Below are 14,726 nucleotides of genomic sequence, written 5' to 3'. Positions count from 1 at the left end.
AGTTTTCAGTGGGCTTTTACCTACGCTGCCTCATCCTCTACAATTTTGTGCAGAGGTGGTGCAACTAGCAATCGTGGTGAAGTACTCCAGCTTATGGTCCTACGTGCAGCTGTCGTCTAGGTGTACAGGTGCTGCTCTGCTGGAATCCCAGCATGTTACACTGATGCATGCCCTATGTAGCCTATGAAGCCGACATGTTCTGCCTTAGGTGAGTCAGGACATAGATTTTTCTTTCCTTATTTGCCAGTAGCTTGTGTCACTTCAAAGCAGAAATGAAACCGTCAAAACCCTTTAGAAAGCTGCTGTATATTGACCAGGAGCAGATTACCATAGACAAACTGCTTGCTGCAGCCATCAGGCAGCAAGCAACATCTATAATGCACTGAGAGTAACAGCTGAGCAGAAGAAACTATACAAAGAGATGGAGTCTTGGTTCTGGCTGTCTTAAGCGAACAGGATCCCATGGCTGCAGTGCACTGTGAACCAGGTAAACCAGTGGGAATTGTCATCCAAAGTTTGTCCAGCAAATTCTGTAGAACATCAGTGATGCCAATGTGCTCTTTTATTAAAAGAAAGGTATCTGTGACAGGTGGCTATCTTGAATAGACTGTTCCTAATACTGCATGTCAGCATATCCCCTCCCACTGAAACCAGAGAGCATTTCATGTGCATGTTCCTAGGACCATCAAACCTTTTGCTTTGAAGCTTACTCCTTTATAGTATAGTATGGACAACTATACTATAGTTGTCTTTAAGGCAGACATTGTTAGAGGTGAACAGCCTGTCTGTGTGCTACACCTCTCCAGCTTTGTGCATGAGAATATGGTTCCTTTCCTAAAGCAAACTGGGTGGAAGTATAACCATTTATGTCTTTTGGGAGACTCACTGGAAAGGTCTTAATGTACTGCAGATGTCTCTCAAGGAACCCACCAGTCAAATACAGCTTATGTTATGCCAGCAGAACTCAGGCTGAGTCTAATCTCTAGCGTGTAGAGCATAAGCTAAGCATTAGGGAAGGAGAAAAACCTGCTTCTTTAAGGCAAAGTGCTATCTTTTAGATCTACATTCCTGGGCTACCTGCCCTGTGTTGAGTGATATCAAACTATCCAGTTCAAGCCATGGTTTGCTCTAAGGTTTTACTGGGAGGTAAAATCGTGTTTGTGACATACCTTACACACAGCTTAGTGTCTGTTTTAATAAAACACTGGAGGCTCTATCTAGTCTTGCTCATCTTGCTTCATAGCCACCCTTTTGAACTCGCTTCTTCCACATACAATCATCATTTGATAACTTTGCTACTTTTCTTTCATATTTCTGAGATCACTGAGGATAATTATATTAGGTCAGAAAAATAGTTTGCTTCACTTGATACCTTACCTGACAGTGACTAGCAAGAAGCAAGCATACAATGATGCTTCCCTGAGATTATCCTCCCTCCTTCCAGTGGTCTGAAGCTTACAGCCTTCCCATGCTAATGGTTCTGCCTGCCTCTCTGTGTATTTTGGCCTTTGTTTTTTCTTCAGTAAACTTGTCTAATTTTTAATACTCTTGTGACAATGAGCTACCCAGTCTGAGCACGTAGCGAACAGCACCCTTTCTTTTTCTTGAATTTAAAGGATGTATTTCATAGCCACTTCTTGTGGTGTCTGCTGTTAGTATGAGCCCTTCCTGTCACTTCCTGGCATGTATCTGTTGATCTTGCCTCCAGAGATGGAAGGAAGACCTGTTGCTTGATGCTGTTTGCTCATTTCTCCCACTCCTTTTAAGGTTGTTTCACTCTGCTAGTCAGGTTAAAGCCCTGATTAAAAAAGATGTTTGATTTTTTGATATTGTATGGTATGTATAATTTGCAAGACACAAGTGTTGTGCCTCACGGCAAAATATCTTTGTTAAACTCTGCTATAATTGCGTGTTCTTGTTGCCAAATGACCTGGCAGTTTGTATCTTTTGATAATGCACTTCCCTCTATGTGGGAACGCTGCTGATTTCTCTGGCACTACCAGGTAAGTGGGACCCTGAGCCCACTGTGTAAGTATTCAGAGATGTGCTTTCCCTCATGGGATGCAGAGTCGGTCTGGGTAGCTGAATGTTTTAGTCTGCCAAAGCCAGAAGGGAAGACCTTTTGGACAGGGCTGGTACTTGCATTGCAGAGTGGTGGCATTCAGCTTTCTTTGCCGGCCGGGGTGAGCTTGTCCTTTTGGCTCTCTCTCAGCTGGTATTGCCCTACCCCTTCTTACACCCTGTCCCCTGCCAGCCCTTTCCAAGGGAGCCAGGAGCTATTTACCTGCAGAGGCACTGATTCAAGCAAGCATGTAAGCACATGCTTGAATCCCATTGACGTCAGTGAGACTTCAGCATGTTATTAAAGTTAAACATACGCTTAAGGGGTTTGCTGAAGTGTGGCTTAGATGCAGACGCTGTCTGCCAGATGTGCTCTCGGAAGACTTGGAAGTCTCCCTGGTGTTGTCACATTTACAAGCTAATATCAGCAGGAAGCCTACTGGACACGTGTAGTATGTCCTTCTGTATTCAGAGGGAAGGCACTTCAGGGAGAAGTGATGTGAAATACCCAACTGCTGTGCAAACATGGCCAGATCCTTGCTAGAAAAGAGCAGCTTTCTTGAAAGGAGGACTTGCAGGGGCATAAATAAATCCTGCACCTTTACAACTTTTCTTGCTGACCTTATGATGCGCAAAATAGATGTGACCTTTGTTGCTGTTTGAACCCTGGCTTGTTTTATGAAAATTTCAGCTGTATTTTAACCCATAGTGCTTGGAATTGGTAACAGGCTTTTGAGAAAAGTTTTTTGTCTCATACACTTGCCTCATACCTACAACTTAATGTGCATGGTAAACTTTATGCATACAGGATCCACATCCTGCTGAAATGCAGGTAGCATTACTCATTGAGTTTTTTTACCTACTCAAGTACTGTTTAAAGTTTACAGTAGTGTGTTTGAGATCAGAGTATGACCATAGGTGCCTACTAAAATTTTGTTACTTTCTTACTAAGTAGGATACCAGGAGGATTTAATCTTAAAAAAAATAATATTAATTTTTTTTTTTAGTAAGTTGTGATATATTCAAGCTGTTCTTTCTCAGAGTGTCTGTGAAAACATTTACTAACAGTATTTGGAGTTGTTGCAAAGCAAAATCCCAAGCAGCCTGTGTCCAAAGAGTTAGGGTTTTTTTAGCTAGTGCCTTGCTTGTGAATGTTGTTGATTACAAGATATCTGGGCTCTCTAAGTCCACTGCATTGTTTGTGGAAAGCTTGATGGTAGCAGTATTTCTGCACTGGGAAAGCCAACGTCAAAAGCTGCAGTGCCAAGAAGTGAATTCCTTTAAAGGAGACCTCCTCGGAGCTCCTGACTTCATCCGCTCCAGCAATTCAACGCCGTGGTGCCAAAGCATGGCATTAGGTTTCCCTTAAGTACCCGGGTGTTTCTCTCCTTTCCCAACAAAATTACATAGTGCTTCCTTCTAAGCTAGTACTGGCTTACATGGAAAAATATTAACTTTCATGCTTCTCATGTGTGAAATTGAAGAGGAATTTGCAAAGAAATAGCTGGAAGAGGGAAAACTTGCTGGAAGAGGGAAAACAAGCATTCAGTTGTGCTTGGTTACTTATTCACAGATCTTTCAGGATGAAATTTTCTTAACACTGAGCACATTGTGGATTGCCATTCTTTTTGGAATATATTTTAACATTATAATTGTTGAGAAACACCTGAGGTAGATGGAGCAGCTTGACAGCTGATACAGGAGCAATCAAGTTCTCAGGTCTGCTTCACCATCTTGCCTGTACCTTGCCTGCATACAGTATTTGTACAGTGTGAAGTATCTGAGATCGCTCTTGCTGTTGGGTGTGCTTTAGAGGATGCTAAGAGCCAAGTGGATGAGTCTTGTTATTTCCTGGGTGTACAAGTATCTTGTGGCCATTCCTGTTTCAGGGAAGTAGCTGTCAGCATGCGTGGAAGATTAATGATAGTGGTGTGGCTGTGATGCTAAGACTGGGTGAAGCAGGCTTTGTATATGGAGATGATCTCTTCTGGTCACTGTTTGCTGCTGCTATCTTTAAAAATCAATTAAACCTTTCTGGAAAATGTTTTGTAGTCCAGCCAGGGAGACATTCTTGTCCTAGTAATGACTGAGATAGAATTCTAAATACTCCTGGTTCATGCATTATCCACAGTACTTAATTAAAAATAATGAAAGCTCACCTTCTTTTGAGGCTTTGATAGAGCTACATCTGTCCATGGGTTGCCTTAGTCAAATAGAAATCCCATAGTTTGAAACACCATGACAGTGTGTGGAAGAGGGCAATGAGAAAAATCCAGCAGCTATGGCTTCAGTCTAAGTGATGAGAGACCTGTGGTTTGATTTATGTGCTTTTTTGCAGATTGCCTGGGACAGATTTCCTAGTGCTGGTTGCAGAGTATCGACTTGAGACAACCTCGGGTAGCTCAGCTTAGGATAAGTTAGAGAACTGGTGCTAGGCGTCTGAGCTTCCTGCACAATCGGGGAAGAGGGTGTGCCTTCGAAGGCTGTGTTAGTGCTGCTGGGCTCACAGTTAGGGACTGCGTGGGGCTAGCTGGGAGATCCTAAACGCAGGGATTTGTGAATGCTTCTTTCTTCTTAGAGCTGAGGTGTTGGCTTTAAGTCTGTCTGCTGGGGCATCTCTGTCCACTCAGGATTTACCTTCCCTTAAAAGTAAGCCCTGAGAAGAGGGGAATGAGAAAAGAGGAGCAAAAGCACGCTGCATTTTTTGTACTGAAACAAGAACATAAAGGCAAAGAGTGTGTGATTTGTGGCCAGGAAGAGTGCAACCATGGGGAAGCTTCATTTTGTTGCCTGGCAATTAGCACAGACACTTGAAAAAAGAAAACCTGCCTTCCCATCCTGTTTCTTTATCCAATTACTGCAGAATGTAAAGTAAATACACTCTCATGGGAGGAGTGACCACAATTGGGTCTTTCCTCTTTCAGTTAGCTGTCCTGTCTGCTGGGGAAGAGTGTGAAAGTTGTAGATTTGCCTTCCCTCAGGCTAAGAGTGGAATTGAATTTGGGATCTCCCTTGTTTTGCGTGACTGCTTTACAGTGTGGGCTAGTCGCAAAAGGTGCATGCTAACACTGTTTCCGTTTGTTTTTCCTCTCGTGTTTTATAGTGATCCTAGTGCTGTCTTAATGGGTTAGATGTGCTGAGCGCACAGCTGCCTGGTCAGGGACACCCTAAAGCCTGTTCGTGTCTGTAGCCTGGGTTTGATTACAGCATAGGTTAGCTGGGAAATGGCAGGATACATCTGTGTAGGCATGGGTGGCTCTGCTTGGGCACCCAAGCACTCAGCAGGCGAGGTGCATACTAAAAGGTGCAACGGTGCCATTCATTTTCCCCAACATTGGACACTTCAAGATTTGTCTGGGCAGCGTGTTGGGCCATCTTGTCTAGACCGTGCTTTTGCCAAGAAAGGTTGGACCAGATGATCCTTGAGGTCCCTTCCAATTTGAGATTCTATGATTCTATGATTATAATGTTTAAGGAGGTAAATTCTGTATTAAGTCTAAGCTGGTGGGTTTAGGTTCTCTGACAGTGGCTGGAGAAATATTGTTCTCTTGCTTCTCCTAGGATGGGAGTACCTATCTGTCTTGGGTGACAGATGACTCTTTCAAACTAGCCACAACTTTGACACAGTTACATTAGGCAGTATGGAATTCTTGCCGCTGGCTGGAACAAAGATGTCACTGGAGGTGAAGGATGTGAATTCTCAGAGTCAGTTGCCTCTCGAAAGAGCTTCCTAATGAACATCCCCAAGCATTTCCTGGCAGTCATTCCTAATACACACTGGTGGTTTTGGCTGTGATGTGTGACCTCATTAATGTAAGGTTTTGCTCTACTTTCATTCCAGGTTGTCAGAGCTGCTGAAGAAGCTGCTTCCACCTTGGCGAGTTCGATCCACCCTGAGCAATGCATCAAGGTGCTTTGCCCCATCATTCAGACTGCAGATTATCCAATTAACTTAGCTGCCATCAAAATGCAGACGAAAGTCATCGAGAGGATTTCCAAGGAATCGTTGCATCAGCTTCTTCCCGATATCATTCCTGGGTTGTTACAGGTACAGAACCCCATGTCACAAATGCTCCTGAGCACAAGCCACTAGTCAGTGAGGTCTGTGACCTAGGAGAGAATGATGGACCCTCTGGGGCCAGATTTTGGTAAAGTTTTAATCCCTCTAAGTTTTTTAGATTTGAGTTTTTGACATTTTTAATGTTAAGGAAAAGAAAACTCTGGTTCTTATGTGTATGTTCCACAATTAGATGCCTCGGCCCGACTCCTAAATAAGCCAGTAGCAGCCATGTAATAAATTTGAGAGTAGGAGTTAGCCACATCTTATGCTATCTCAGTACATCCCAAGCAATACATCTTGTAGTATCTTTTAATTCTGCTGAGCTGTTTTGCACTTTGTACTTTGCACTTGAATTTGAATCCCAGCAGGCAGGATAGTCCTTTCCTCTTTCCTGTTTCCTCTCCAAAATCAGGACCAAACTACTTGCAGACTTCATTCAGCCTTTTTTCATAACCCTCTCAGGTTGGGTGGGGAGCAGTGTTTTTGCCAGGGTTAGGGCTCAGACTTACGTTGTGAATTTAGCTTTCAGTGCTGGCTGTAGTGGTGTTTTCTTCTGTTCCCCTGCACAAGCAGCTGGCAGTGCCAGTGGCTGGGATGAGGCTGCAAGCAAGAAGGAAATAAGGGGAGGTAGCAGCAAGGGAGGAGAGAGACTGTGTGTGTGTGTGTTCACTGGGGAGAGACTGTGACAGAAACAAATCAGTCAATGTGAAAAGGGAGACATGTTTGGGTGGGTAAGACTTCAGAGAGAGACTGGGATAAAGAAGCTTCCTCATTGTGAGCACAAAAAGTTGGAAGGACAAGAGCAAAGTCGGAAATTCCCCTTGTGCATCCTAGCATTTGTCCCAACTTTTTAGTGTCAGCTCTTGCAATTCTTTTCTTAAATCTCAACTTCTGGGAATCAGGCAATTCTGTATTGTTCTAAGTTTCTGTTGTAAAAAGTTTTTAGCCGTAATTGTTGGAGACAACAATCTGAACAGTGGAGCTTCAATGCACCAGAAAAGTTTGGGAGCAGCATGCCTTTAACAACACAGTTATATTTGATGAAATTGCTTCCATGTCTTAAAACGGATCTTGTTTCGGAGCCTAGTTAGCCAGTGATATTTCCTCACCTTAGAAATTCATAGTGATCAAAGGAATCTACTCTTCACGTTTGGGAAGTATTTTGGGATCCTTCTGGCTGAAGGACTGTGTGTAGAGGGAATCACCTGTGTGCTTGTTTACCATGCGGAGGGTATTGGCAGAGTGAAGAGGCGAGGAGCGTCGGACAGCAGCAGTATGAGCACAAGCGTGCAGCTCAGCAGCCTGGAGCGGGATCCCCATGCGAGAACGGGGCTTGGGTGGGGAGAGTCACGGTGCTTGCCCTGGTCCCGATGCAGAGCCCTGGCTCCCTTGGAGCTGGGGGATAGAGCTGGGCTGCAAGGCACTCTCCCATGCGCTGCGTCTCGATACCCTCAGGCTGAAGAGAGCTTTGAGCCCATATCATCTCCTGTGCAAATGCTCTAACCATTGGGCTGTGTTATTAAAAGCAGGGAGAAGAAGCACCGCTGCCTTGCAAGGAAGTTGGCAGATGGAGAGGTGGGGCGACGGTCCTGCTGGTGCATGCCAGGCAGGCTCTACCAACCCAGCACCTGCCGGGACGCGGGCCTCAACACTGCACGGATCTGCCTGCCCCCACAGGAGCAATTTGGGATGCACATATAAGCAAAAAGCCAAGCCCATAGGGAAATGTGAGGTCACGCAGAGGCATCTGGGTTGGGACCCCCAGAGAGGGACCTGCATCCCAGCTGTCCTTCCAGCAGCGGGTTGTGTCTCTGGGTGTTCCTCTGCTGTGGGCTTGGGCTCAGCCTTTTTTCCGCCTCAGTCCTCAATACCTCGGTGTTTCTCTGAGCTCACCTAGGTCTCCTGCTTTTCTAGTTCAGCGCTCTTTGGGATTGCAGACTGTCATTTCAGACTGTATTTTAGCCCCGCAGCTAGAACAGCCCCAGCTGTGCTGCATCCCTCCTCCTGGCTCTCCCGGCAGAGGTCACCCTGCATCCGGAGGAGCCAGCATCCCGCATGCTGAAGCCATGTCTGCGATTCTCATGGAATGGCTGCTTAGTGATGAATCACTGCCTGAGCACGGGACTGATGTCACCAGCTGCTGAGTGACCTGGTGGCTAGCTTGAGCTCTCCTGCAGCTGCCAGAGATCCGGCACACCTACAGGGGTCTTTCAACATGTTCTTTTCTGCGGTATTTCTGACCTGATAGGTAATCAAAAAGCTCCAGGTTACAGAGGCAGCTCAGTGCGTATCACAGTGTTTAAGACCTTTCTGAAGGCAAGCTGGGAGCATGAGGGCTCCCCTCCCAGAAGTCCTGACCATCCAGGACAACATACAGTCACCTGAACTGGACACAGGAGTGTGTATATTTGATAGAGTCCTAAGCTCACGCTGGGAAACTGTGTGTTGTTGCTTAATGCTATAAATAAATAACAAGATATTAATAACTTAAAACATTCTAGTAATAATTAACAATGTAAGGAACAAATAGGGTGTACTGAGTGATTGTATTCTCTCGCTCTTTGAGTGTTAAGGTTGCAAACTGTTACGTTAAGCAGGCCTTTCTATTGATCTGTTAGGTCAGCCACATTTTCAAAATGTTCAGCAGCTCTTTAGTATTTTGCTCTGGAAGGATGTTAGTGAGTGCTGTTTGACTTCTGACCTTTTTTTTTTCTTCTTATTTCCTAGGGTTATGATAATACGGAGAGCAGCGTCCGTAAAGCTAGCGTATTTTGCCTAGTGGCAATTTATTCAGTAATTGGAGAAGAACTGAAACCTCATCTCGCACAACTCACAGGAAGCAAGGTACAAGAGTAATGCGTCTCTGCTGTTTTCATAATAGCCAGCTGAATAGCTTGCATTACTAGCAGCAAGACTATTGGCTTCGTAGTAGCTCTGGGTCAAGTTCCCTGCACTCTGTTAAATCCTATCTCACCCTGCCAAACACCACTAGAACAGCACAGCACTTGCTCAGAAGTCTGAGCATTTGAAATCCCACTAAGCAAGTTTTGATGGGGTTCGGGGATTTAGTTTCATGACACGTTTGGTCCTGTGTAACTGCAGGATACCACTGAGTGGGTCCTTCCCACTTTATCTTGCCCCTTTGGTATTGCATCCAGGGGTGACCATGCAGTGAGTTGAATCAGCTGGCTGCTCTGGCCGAAAACCACATCTGCTATCCAAATTAATTAGCCTTCAGTCCACTCTGCGGCTGTGCAGGTAATCTAGCGCAAAGAGTGGTGCGAACGCGTGGCTGGGGTGGGTGGGAGAGCAGGTCCTCTCAGCAGCAGATTGTGATTAGGGCTGGTAGAAATGCAGGTAAAGCTTCACTCTTAATAGCATGGCAGATGTGTCTCTTTCCTCCTGGGACACGAGTGAGCTCAAGTGACCCTTCAAAGGACTTTGTGCCCTGGAGTCAGGTTAGCAGCAAAACTCAAATTCTGACCTGATGCTGCATGTGAAAGCAAGTCCTAATTCAGCTCTGGTCTTCAGACAAGAGCTGGCATTTTGTGTTGAGGCAGGTGGTGGTTGACTGCTTTTCAGAGCTGCTTAGGAAGCCGTCGCAAGATTTCTTCTCCTGTTTGAAGTCATCATACCCAAGATTTCTCTGAAATTTTAAGATGAATTCTGCATTTTTTTCTGAAATAGATCTCTGCATGTGACTAGCTACTTAGTTCAGAGGGCTTCATTCTGTTATTTTGAAGCAGTAATTTCTTTCATGGATAGGAAGTGTGGCGTAGACCAAAACAACCTGAGACTGAGGACACTTGAATTTTATTTCTGAATTGAGTTGCCTTGTCCTTAAACAAATTACTTGTGCCTCCAAATTGCTCTGGAAAGAGACAGCTATGGGTGCTGAGGTTTACCTCATTACATTTGGGCAGTTAGGAAATCCCCCTATAAAATATTGTAGAGACTTTACTATCCCAGTAACCTAGGTGCCACGGACTTACTCCACCACATAACTAACTATAAACATGTGAGTAATTCTTCTGGGTTTATGTAGACTGCCTGCATGTTTGAAGTTAAATGTGTGCGTGAGTCATTGCAGGATCTGGAGCTAAGGTGGTAAGGCAGAAAAAACAAACCCATGCAAAGGAAGTATATAGTCATAACAGCTGCAGTTTCACTAGATGTACCAAGTTAGGGAAGATATTTAAATGTCATTGAAAATGAACATTTTATAAAGCATGGAGAGTTCAGGGTGTTTCCTAGGAGGGACTGTGGCTCTCAGATTGCCAGTGTGCCTGCAGCCCCACTGACCTCCGTGGGAATCCTGCTTGCTCAGAGCAGGCTGCAGGATTGAAGTCTGTGAACTGATGGCTGTTGAAGTGAAATGCAAGAGGTTTTTCTAAATTCCATTAAATCTGTCTGTAGCTTCAGTGGGACTACGCGTGCCCTCCTGCCTCTGTTCTGAAACACACTCAGCTTTGCTTGTGCTTTTCCTCCAGAGCTCCCAGTGTCAGTTCACTCAAAACTGAGTTCACAGCAGAATGCAAGTTTTAAGATTTGCAGTCGACTTTTGTCCACCTGTTTTTCCTGGCATCTTCTACTATGTTTGTTTCTTTCAGATGAAGCTACTAAACTTGTACATAAAGAGGGCCCAGACCACCAACAGCAACAGCAGTTCCTCTTCAGATGTTTCAACGCACAGTTAATGGAGATATGTGGACATATGTGTAGACTTAGAAGCAATCAACGGTGCCTCTCAGAGACCTTTCTGCTAATCTTCACTGGCGCGCTCCATCAGCTCAAGGAGGCCATGCAGATATTTATTGCAATCAGTATTTTAGTCCCTTAAAAGCTTTTATGTAGAATCTTACTGGTATTGAATGTAAAGGAAGCAAGGTCTGTGTTGCAGTCTTCATTAAAAGTGAACAACAGAAAGCCATACTTAAACATATTTGTATAGCCTGCTGAAATCTCAGAAATATGTTTAGGTTAGCATTCCAAAACTGAGTCCAAGAACCTGGACATGCATAAAGGTAAAACAAATCTTGTTGGTTTAGTTCATACCCAGTTTTGGTTTCTGTGTGCTAGTTAACTGCTCTCTCCCTGCAGCTGCAGCCGTTCTGGCTAGGTTCTCCTCTTCTTACAAGTCTTGTGGTCCTGTTTTGTACTCCCTGTTGCAGCTTGCCTAATGTGCAGGGCTCTCCGTGGAGAGATCTTTGGAGATGTGGCTGTGATTCCAGCCTTGGATGCTTTAATACTGAGAGATATCAAGTGAGTAACGAAAAAGTAGGTTCTTTTTAAACATCTGAGTTTTTGTACATAGTTCTGACAGACCTCTGATGGGCTGATTTCTCTGTAACTGCTCTCCAGCCAGCTGTGCTGTGTAGAACAGCACAGCTGGGCTCTTGCTCCTTTCATTGACTGTGTAAATATTTCTCCCCTCCCAACCCAGTTGGCTCTTTCATATACTCAAATGACTCTCCAGGTTACTTGCTACTCCCCAAAGGGAACCTGAGAGCCAATTCTGGGACTGATGCCTGTGAATGGGACACTGGAGTTAGGTGGGTGGGTGTTGGATTAGGCTCTGAGTGTGTCCGTGGGTGGGCAGTGGGAGCTGGCAGAGCTGTATCTCAGTGCTGCCTTGTGAGGCTAGCTGCTTTTTTCCTAAAGTCTGTAGCATCAAAGGGCTGATCTGCTGCTCTGACCTGACCCACTGGTGTTGGGTGGTGAATGGCTTTGTCCCCACAAGTCCTTTGTGCTTTGGGCAAAACGTTCATCCCAGAGAACAGAAAGGGCATCTGAAACTGAACAAAAAGACCCCGTGGAAGCACCTGCTGAGCCAGCTGGGACAGTGCTGGTTGCCTGCCACAGCTCCCCTCCTGTGCCTGAAGAGCCTGCAGTGCTGTTAGCTGCCTTTAGAAACCTCCTTCTTCCTGGCCAGCCCCATGCACAGCCCTGCTGGGTGCTCTGCATTTCGGAGGGGTGCGGAGAGCCCTTGCTGGGCGCTGCTGTCAGCAGGGGTGCTCTGAGTGAGGGTTCAGCGGGGCAAATCCTTTTGCAGCCTGATGACACGGACCAAGTCAGAGCCAAACCAGCAGCAGTCAAATACCCCACGGCACCACCCTTTCCCAAAGGGAGACCCTTCTGTTTGCAAAGGGTGAGCTCCCCCTGCCTCTCCCTGTAACCAGGGGCAGCAGGAGGATGTTAGTGCTGTGTCTGGCCCTGGGCTGGATCCTGGCTGACGGGCATGCCCACCCCAAACCTGCAATGGATCAGAACTGGGGTTTTGCCCCCAGTGCTAGTGATGAGAGAAGGATGGTGGAGCTGCAGCTGTATTGATGGATGTGTGCTCCCTGGCTGCTCTCAGTGCCTCGGTCTCTCTCCAGCCCCCCCCGTTTCCCCTTTGGGGGAGCTGAAGGGACACCTTGGTAGCGTGCTGAGAACATGAGTTTCCAGCACCGCAGCAGAGGAGTGCAGCTGGGGGGGTAGAGCCCCATCGTCCTCCCTTTCCATCAGTTCATCCCTGCGTGTCTCAGCCCCAGCCCTGAGGAGCTATGCTGGGAGGCGATGCTTGATGCCAGCTCCCCTCCCAGTCCCCAGCTCAGGAGGGACTGGGGCTGGTGCGGACTATGCGGGATTGGGCTGCAAAGCCTGTTGGTCCCTTTCGCTGCTGATGTGAGAGCAGAGGAGGTGACCTGCTCCTGAGTTTGTCAGGATGTGTCCAGGCTTTTGCTGGCTGCAGGGCTAGTTCCCTCATCTTTCCCGGTGAGTAATGCCATGGCAGGAGAAACCATGCAATCCTGCTGGGTAGGATTCCCCCAGGGTCTTTCCGCAGGCTCAGAAAAGCCATCCTCACTAAGAGAGGATTGGCTGCTCCATGGTTAGCATCTCCCTTTCTGTGGACCATTTCTCTTCAACATCTTTCAGTATGCTTGTTAGAATATTCATTTTTTAATTTTTTGAATGATTCAAATTTTTTTAGCTTAACGCAAATTTATTTTCCCTTTTGAGGAAATATTCAGCTGACTTGTTGGCAGCAGTTAGCTGTCTTGTTTGAATTTTTAGTAGTGGGTTTGGTTTTTTGTTGGTTTTTTTTTAATTTGTACTCTAACTGCTTAGTATTTATGCCTCTCTTTCTCCCCATCTCAGTTCAGCATCTTCTGTTCCAGTTCTGGTGTTCAGAAGGTCAGCATAGCTGACCAGATGGTGATTAGTCCCTCCCAGCTGTGATGGAGCTTGATCCATCACTGTTTTCTGTTTGGTTTTGGGTTTTTTCTTTTTTTTTTTTTTTTCTGAATGGCACACTGTAGCAAATCTCCAGGAATTGAATTCCTTCTCAAATGATTTTATATGTTTTATAAAATCCTGTTAGTATGCACTGAGAGTGAACGCACTGTAACGTCCCTGAACTGACCCTGGCGCGTGTGCTGACACTACAGTAGGAGTTAACAGCTCATCCTTGAAAAGACGCCTGCAACCTGCTGCGACTCCAGCGACAAGCCTGTGTTTTCTGATGCTATTGGCACACTTGGGGCTGCAAATGGTAGAACCAGGCCTTACTTTCTGAATCAGATTCAGTTCTGTTTGTCAACAGATGCTCATTAGCGTGCTACTTAATTTCGTTACGTGAGTCAGTTGAGGACTGTTCATCCTTTGAGTACTCTAGAAGTATGTTATACCTGTATACAGTAGAGAGCATTCTGCTTAGGTATTTATAAATCATTGCGTATAATGTACATAGTAAGGTTGTTTAGTATGTTGAAAATGACCTGATGTTTTTTTTTTGGTGTTTCCTTTGAAGTACTCAAAGGGCTAGCTCTGAATGTCACCTCTCTGATCTCCAGTGTTCTGACTTCAACAAGCTGTACAATCATTTTGTTTTCTCTTCAGCAAGCATAAAGGTCTCTCTGGCTACAAATCACAGTGTCCATGCACGCTTGCAGAGAAAGATCTGCATGCTGGCAGTGCCTCACCGCACCGGTGAAGCTTGTGTTCACGTTCTCCTGGCAGTAGCCACCTACTGCAGCTGCCTTTTTTTTTCTTGCTGCCCATTATGCAGGGCTTCAATTTTTCGTACCTTAAAAAAAAAAAAAAAAAGAAAAAAGAAAAAAAGAAAAAAAAAGTGTATTTTCTTTGCCCACCACGCTTTAACAGTCTGAATGGGAGAAAACTCTCAGCAGACAGCGGCTCCTGGCTGCAAGGTTGCCGAAATCTCAGATGTGGATGTTTTTTCTGCCATTGGCTGCACCAGTGCTCCGTGGGCATGGGCAAATACCAGATCCATCCGCCCCACAGGTCTACGTACTGTAGTTCTCATGTAGTGCAGAAATATCGAGGCATGTGGCTTTCTTAAGGTACACTATGTGTGCTTGCCTGGATTACAATACAATATGAGACTGTCTTTTTTTATTGCTTATTACTAGCTTAACAATAACCTGTATAAGTAATGTAACTTGCATCTTTGTCATCAAAACCTTTTCTCCCCACCCCTTTATTTATCAAGCATAATATTACATATTAAGGGACAGAAAAATAGACCTTTGTAGTATACAGCAGGACGTTGCTAACAATGTTTTAAATGGGAAGTAAAAACTGCTCTAAAAAATGCCAGCCA

At 45.4% G+C, this 14,726-nt stretch overlaps 1 protein-coding gene across 12 annotated transcripts in view; it reads left to right on the top strand.

Moving 5' to 3' along the window:
* The window catches only part of CLASP1 (cytoplasmic linker associated protein 1), a 186,335-nt gene extending 173,107 nt beyond the window's left edge, over nt 1-13,228 (top strand). For all 12 annotated transcript variants that reach the window (XM_075028777.1, XM_075028768.1, XM_075028775.1 and 9 more), the window contains 3 exons: nt 5,903-6,109; nt 8,849-8,965; nt 10,732-13,228. In XM_075028777.1, coding sequence (XP_074884878.1) covers nt 5,903-6,109; nt 8,849-8,965; nt 10,732-10,818 — 411 coding nt within the window. In that variant the 3' untranslated portion in view covers nt 10,819-13,228. The remainder of the gene's footprint in view (nt 1-5,902; nt 6,110-8,848; nt 8,966-10,731) is intronic.
* The last annotated feature ends 1,498 nt before the right edge of the window (nt 13,229-14,726 follow it).

The sequence above is a fragment of the Buteo buteo genome, chromosome 5, assembly GCF_964188355.1.
Source record: "Buteo buteo chromosome 5, bButBut1.hap1.1, whole genome shotgun sequence".
Lineage (NCBI taxonomy): Eukaryota > Metazoa > Chordata > Aves > Accipitriformes > Accipitridae > Buteo > Buteo buteo.
The sequence above is the reverse complement of the archived record's forward strand: the minus strand, read 5'-3'. Positions and strand labels throughout refer to the sequence as shown.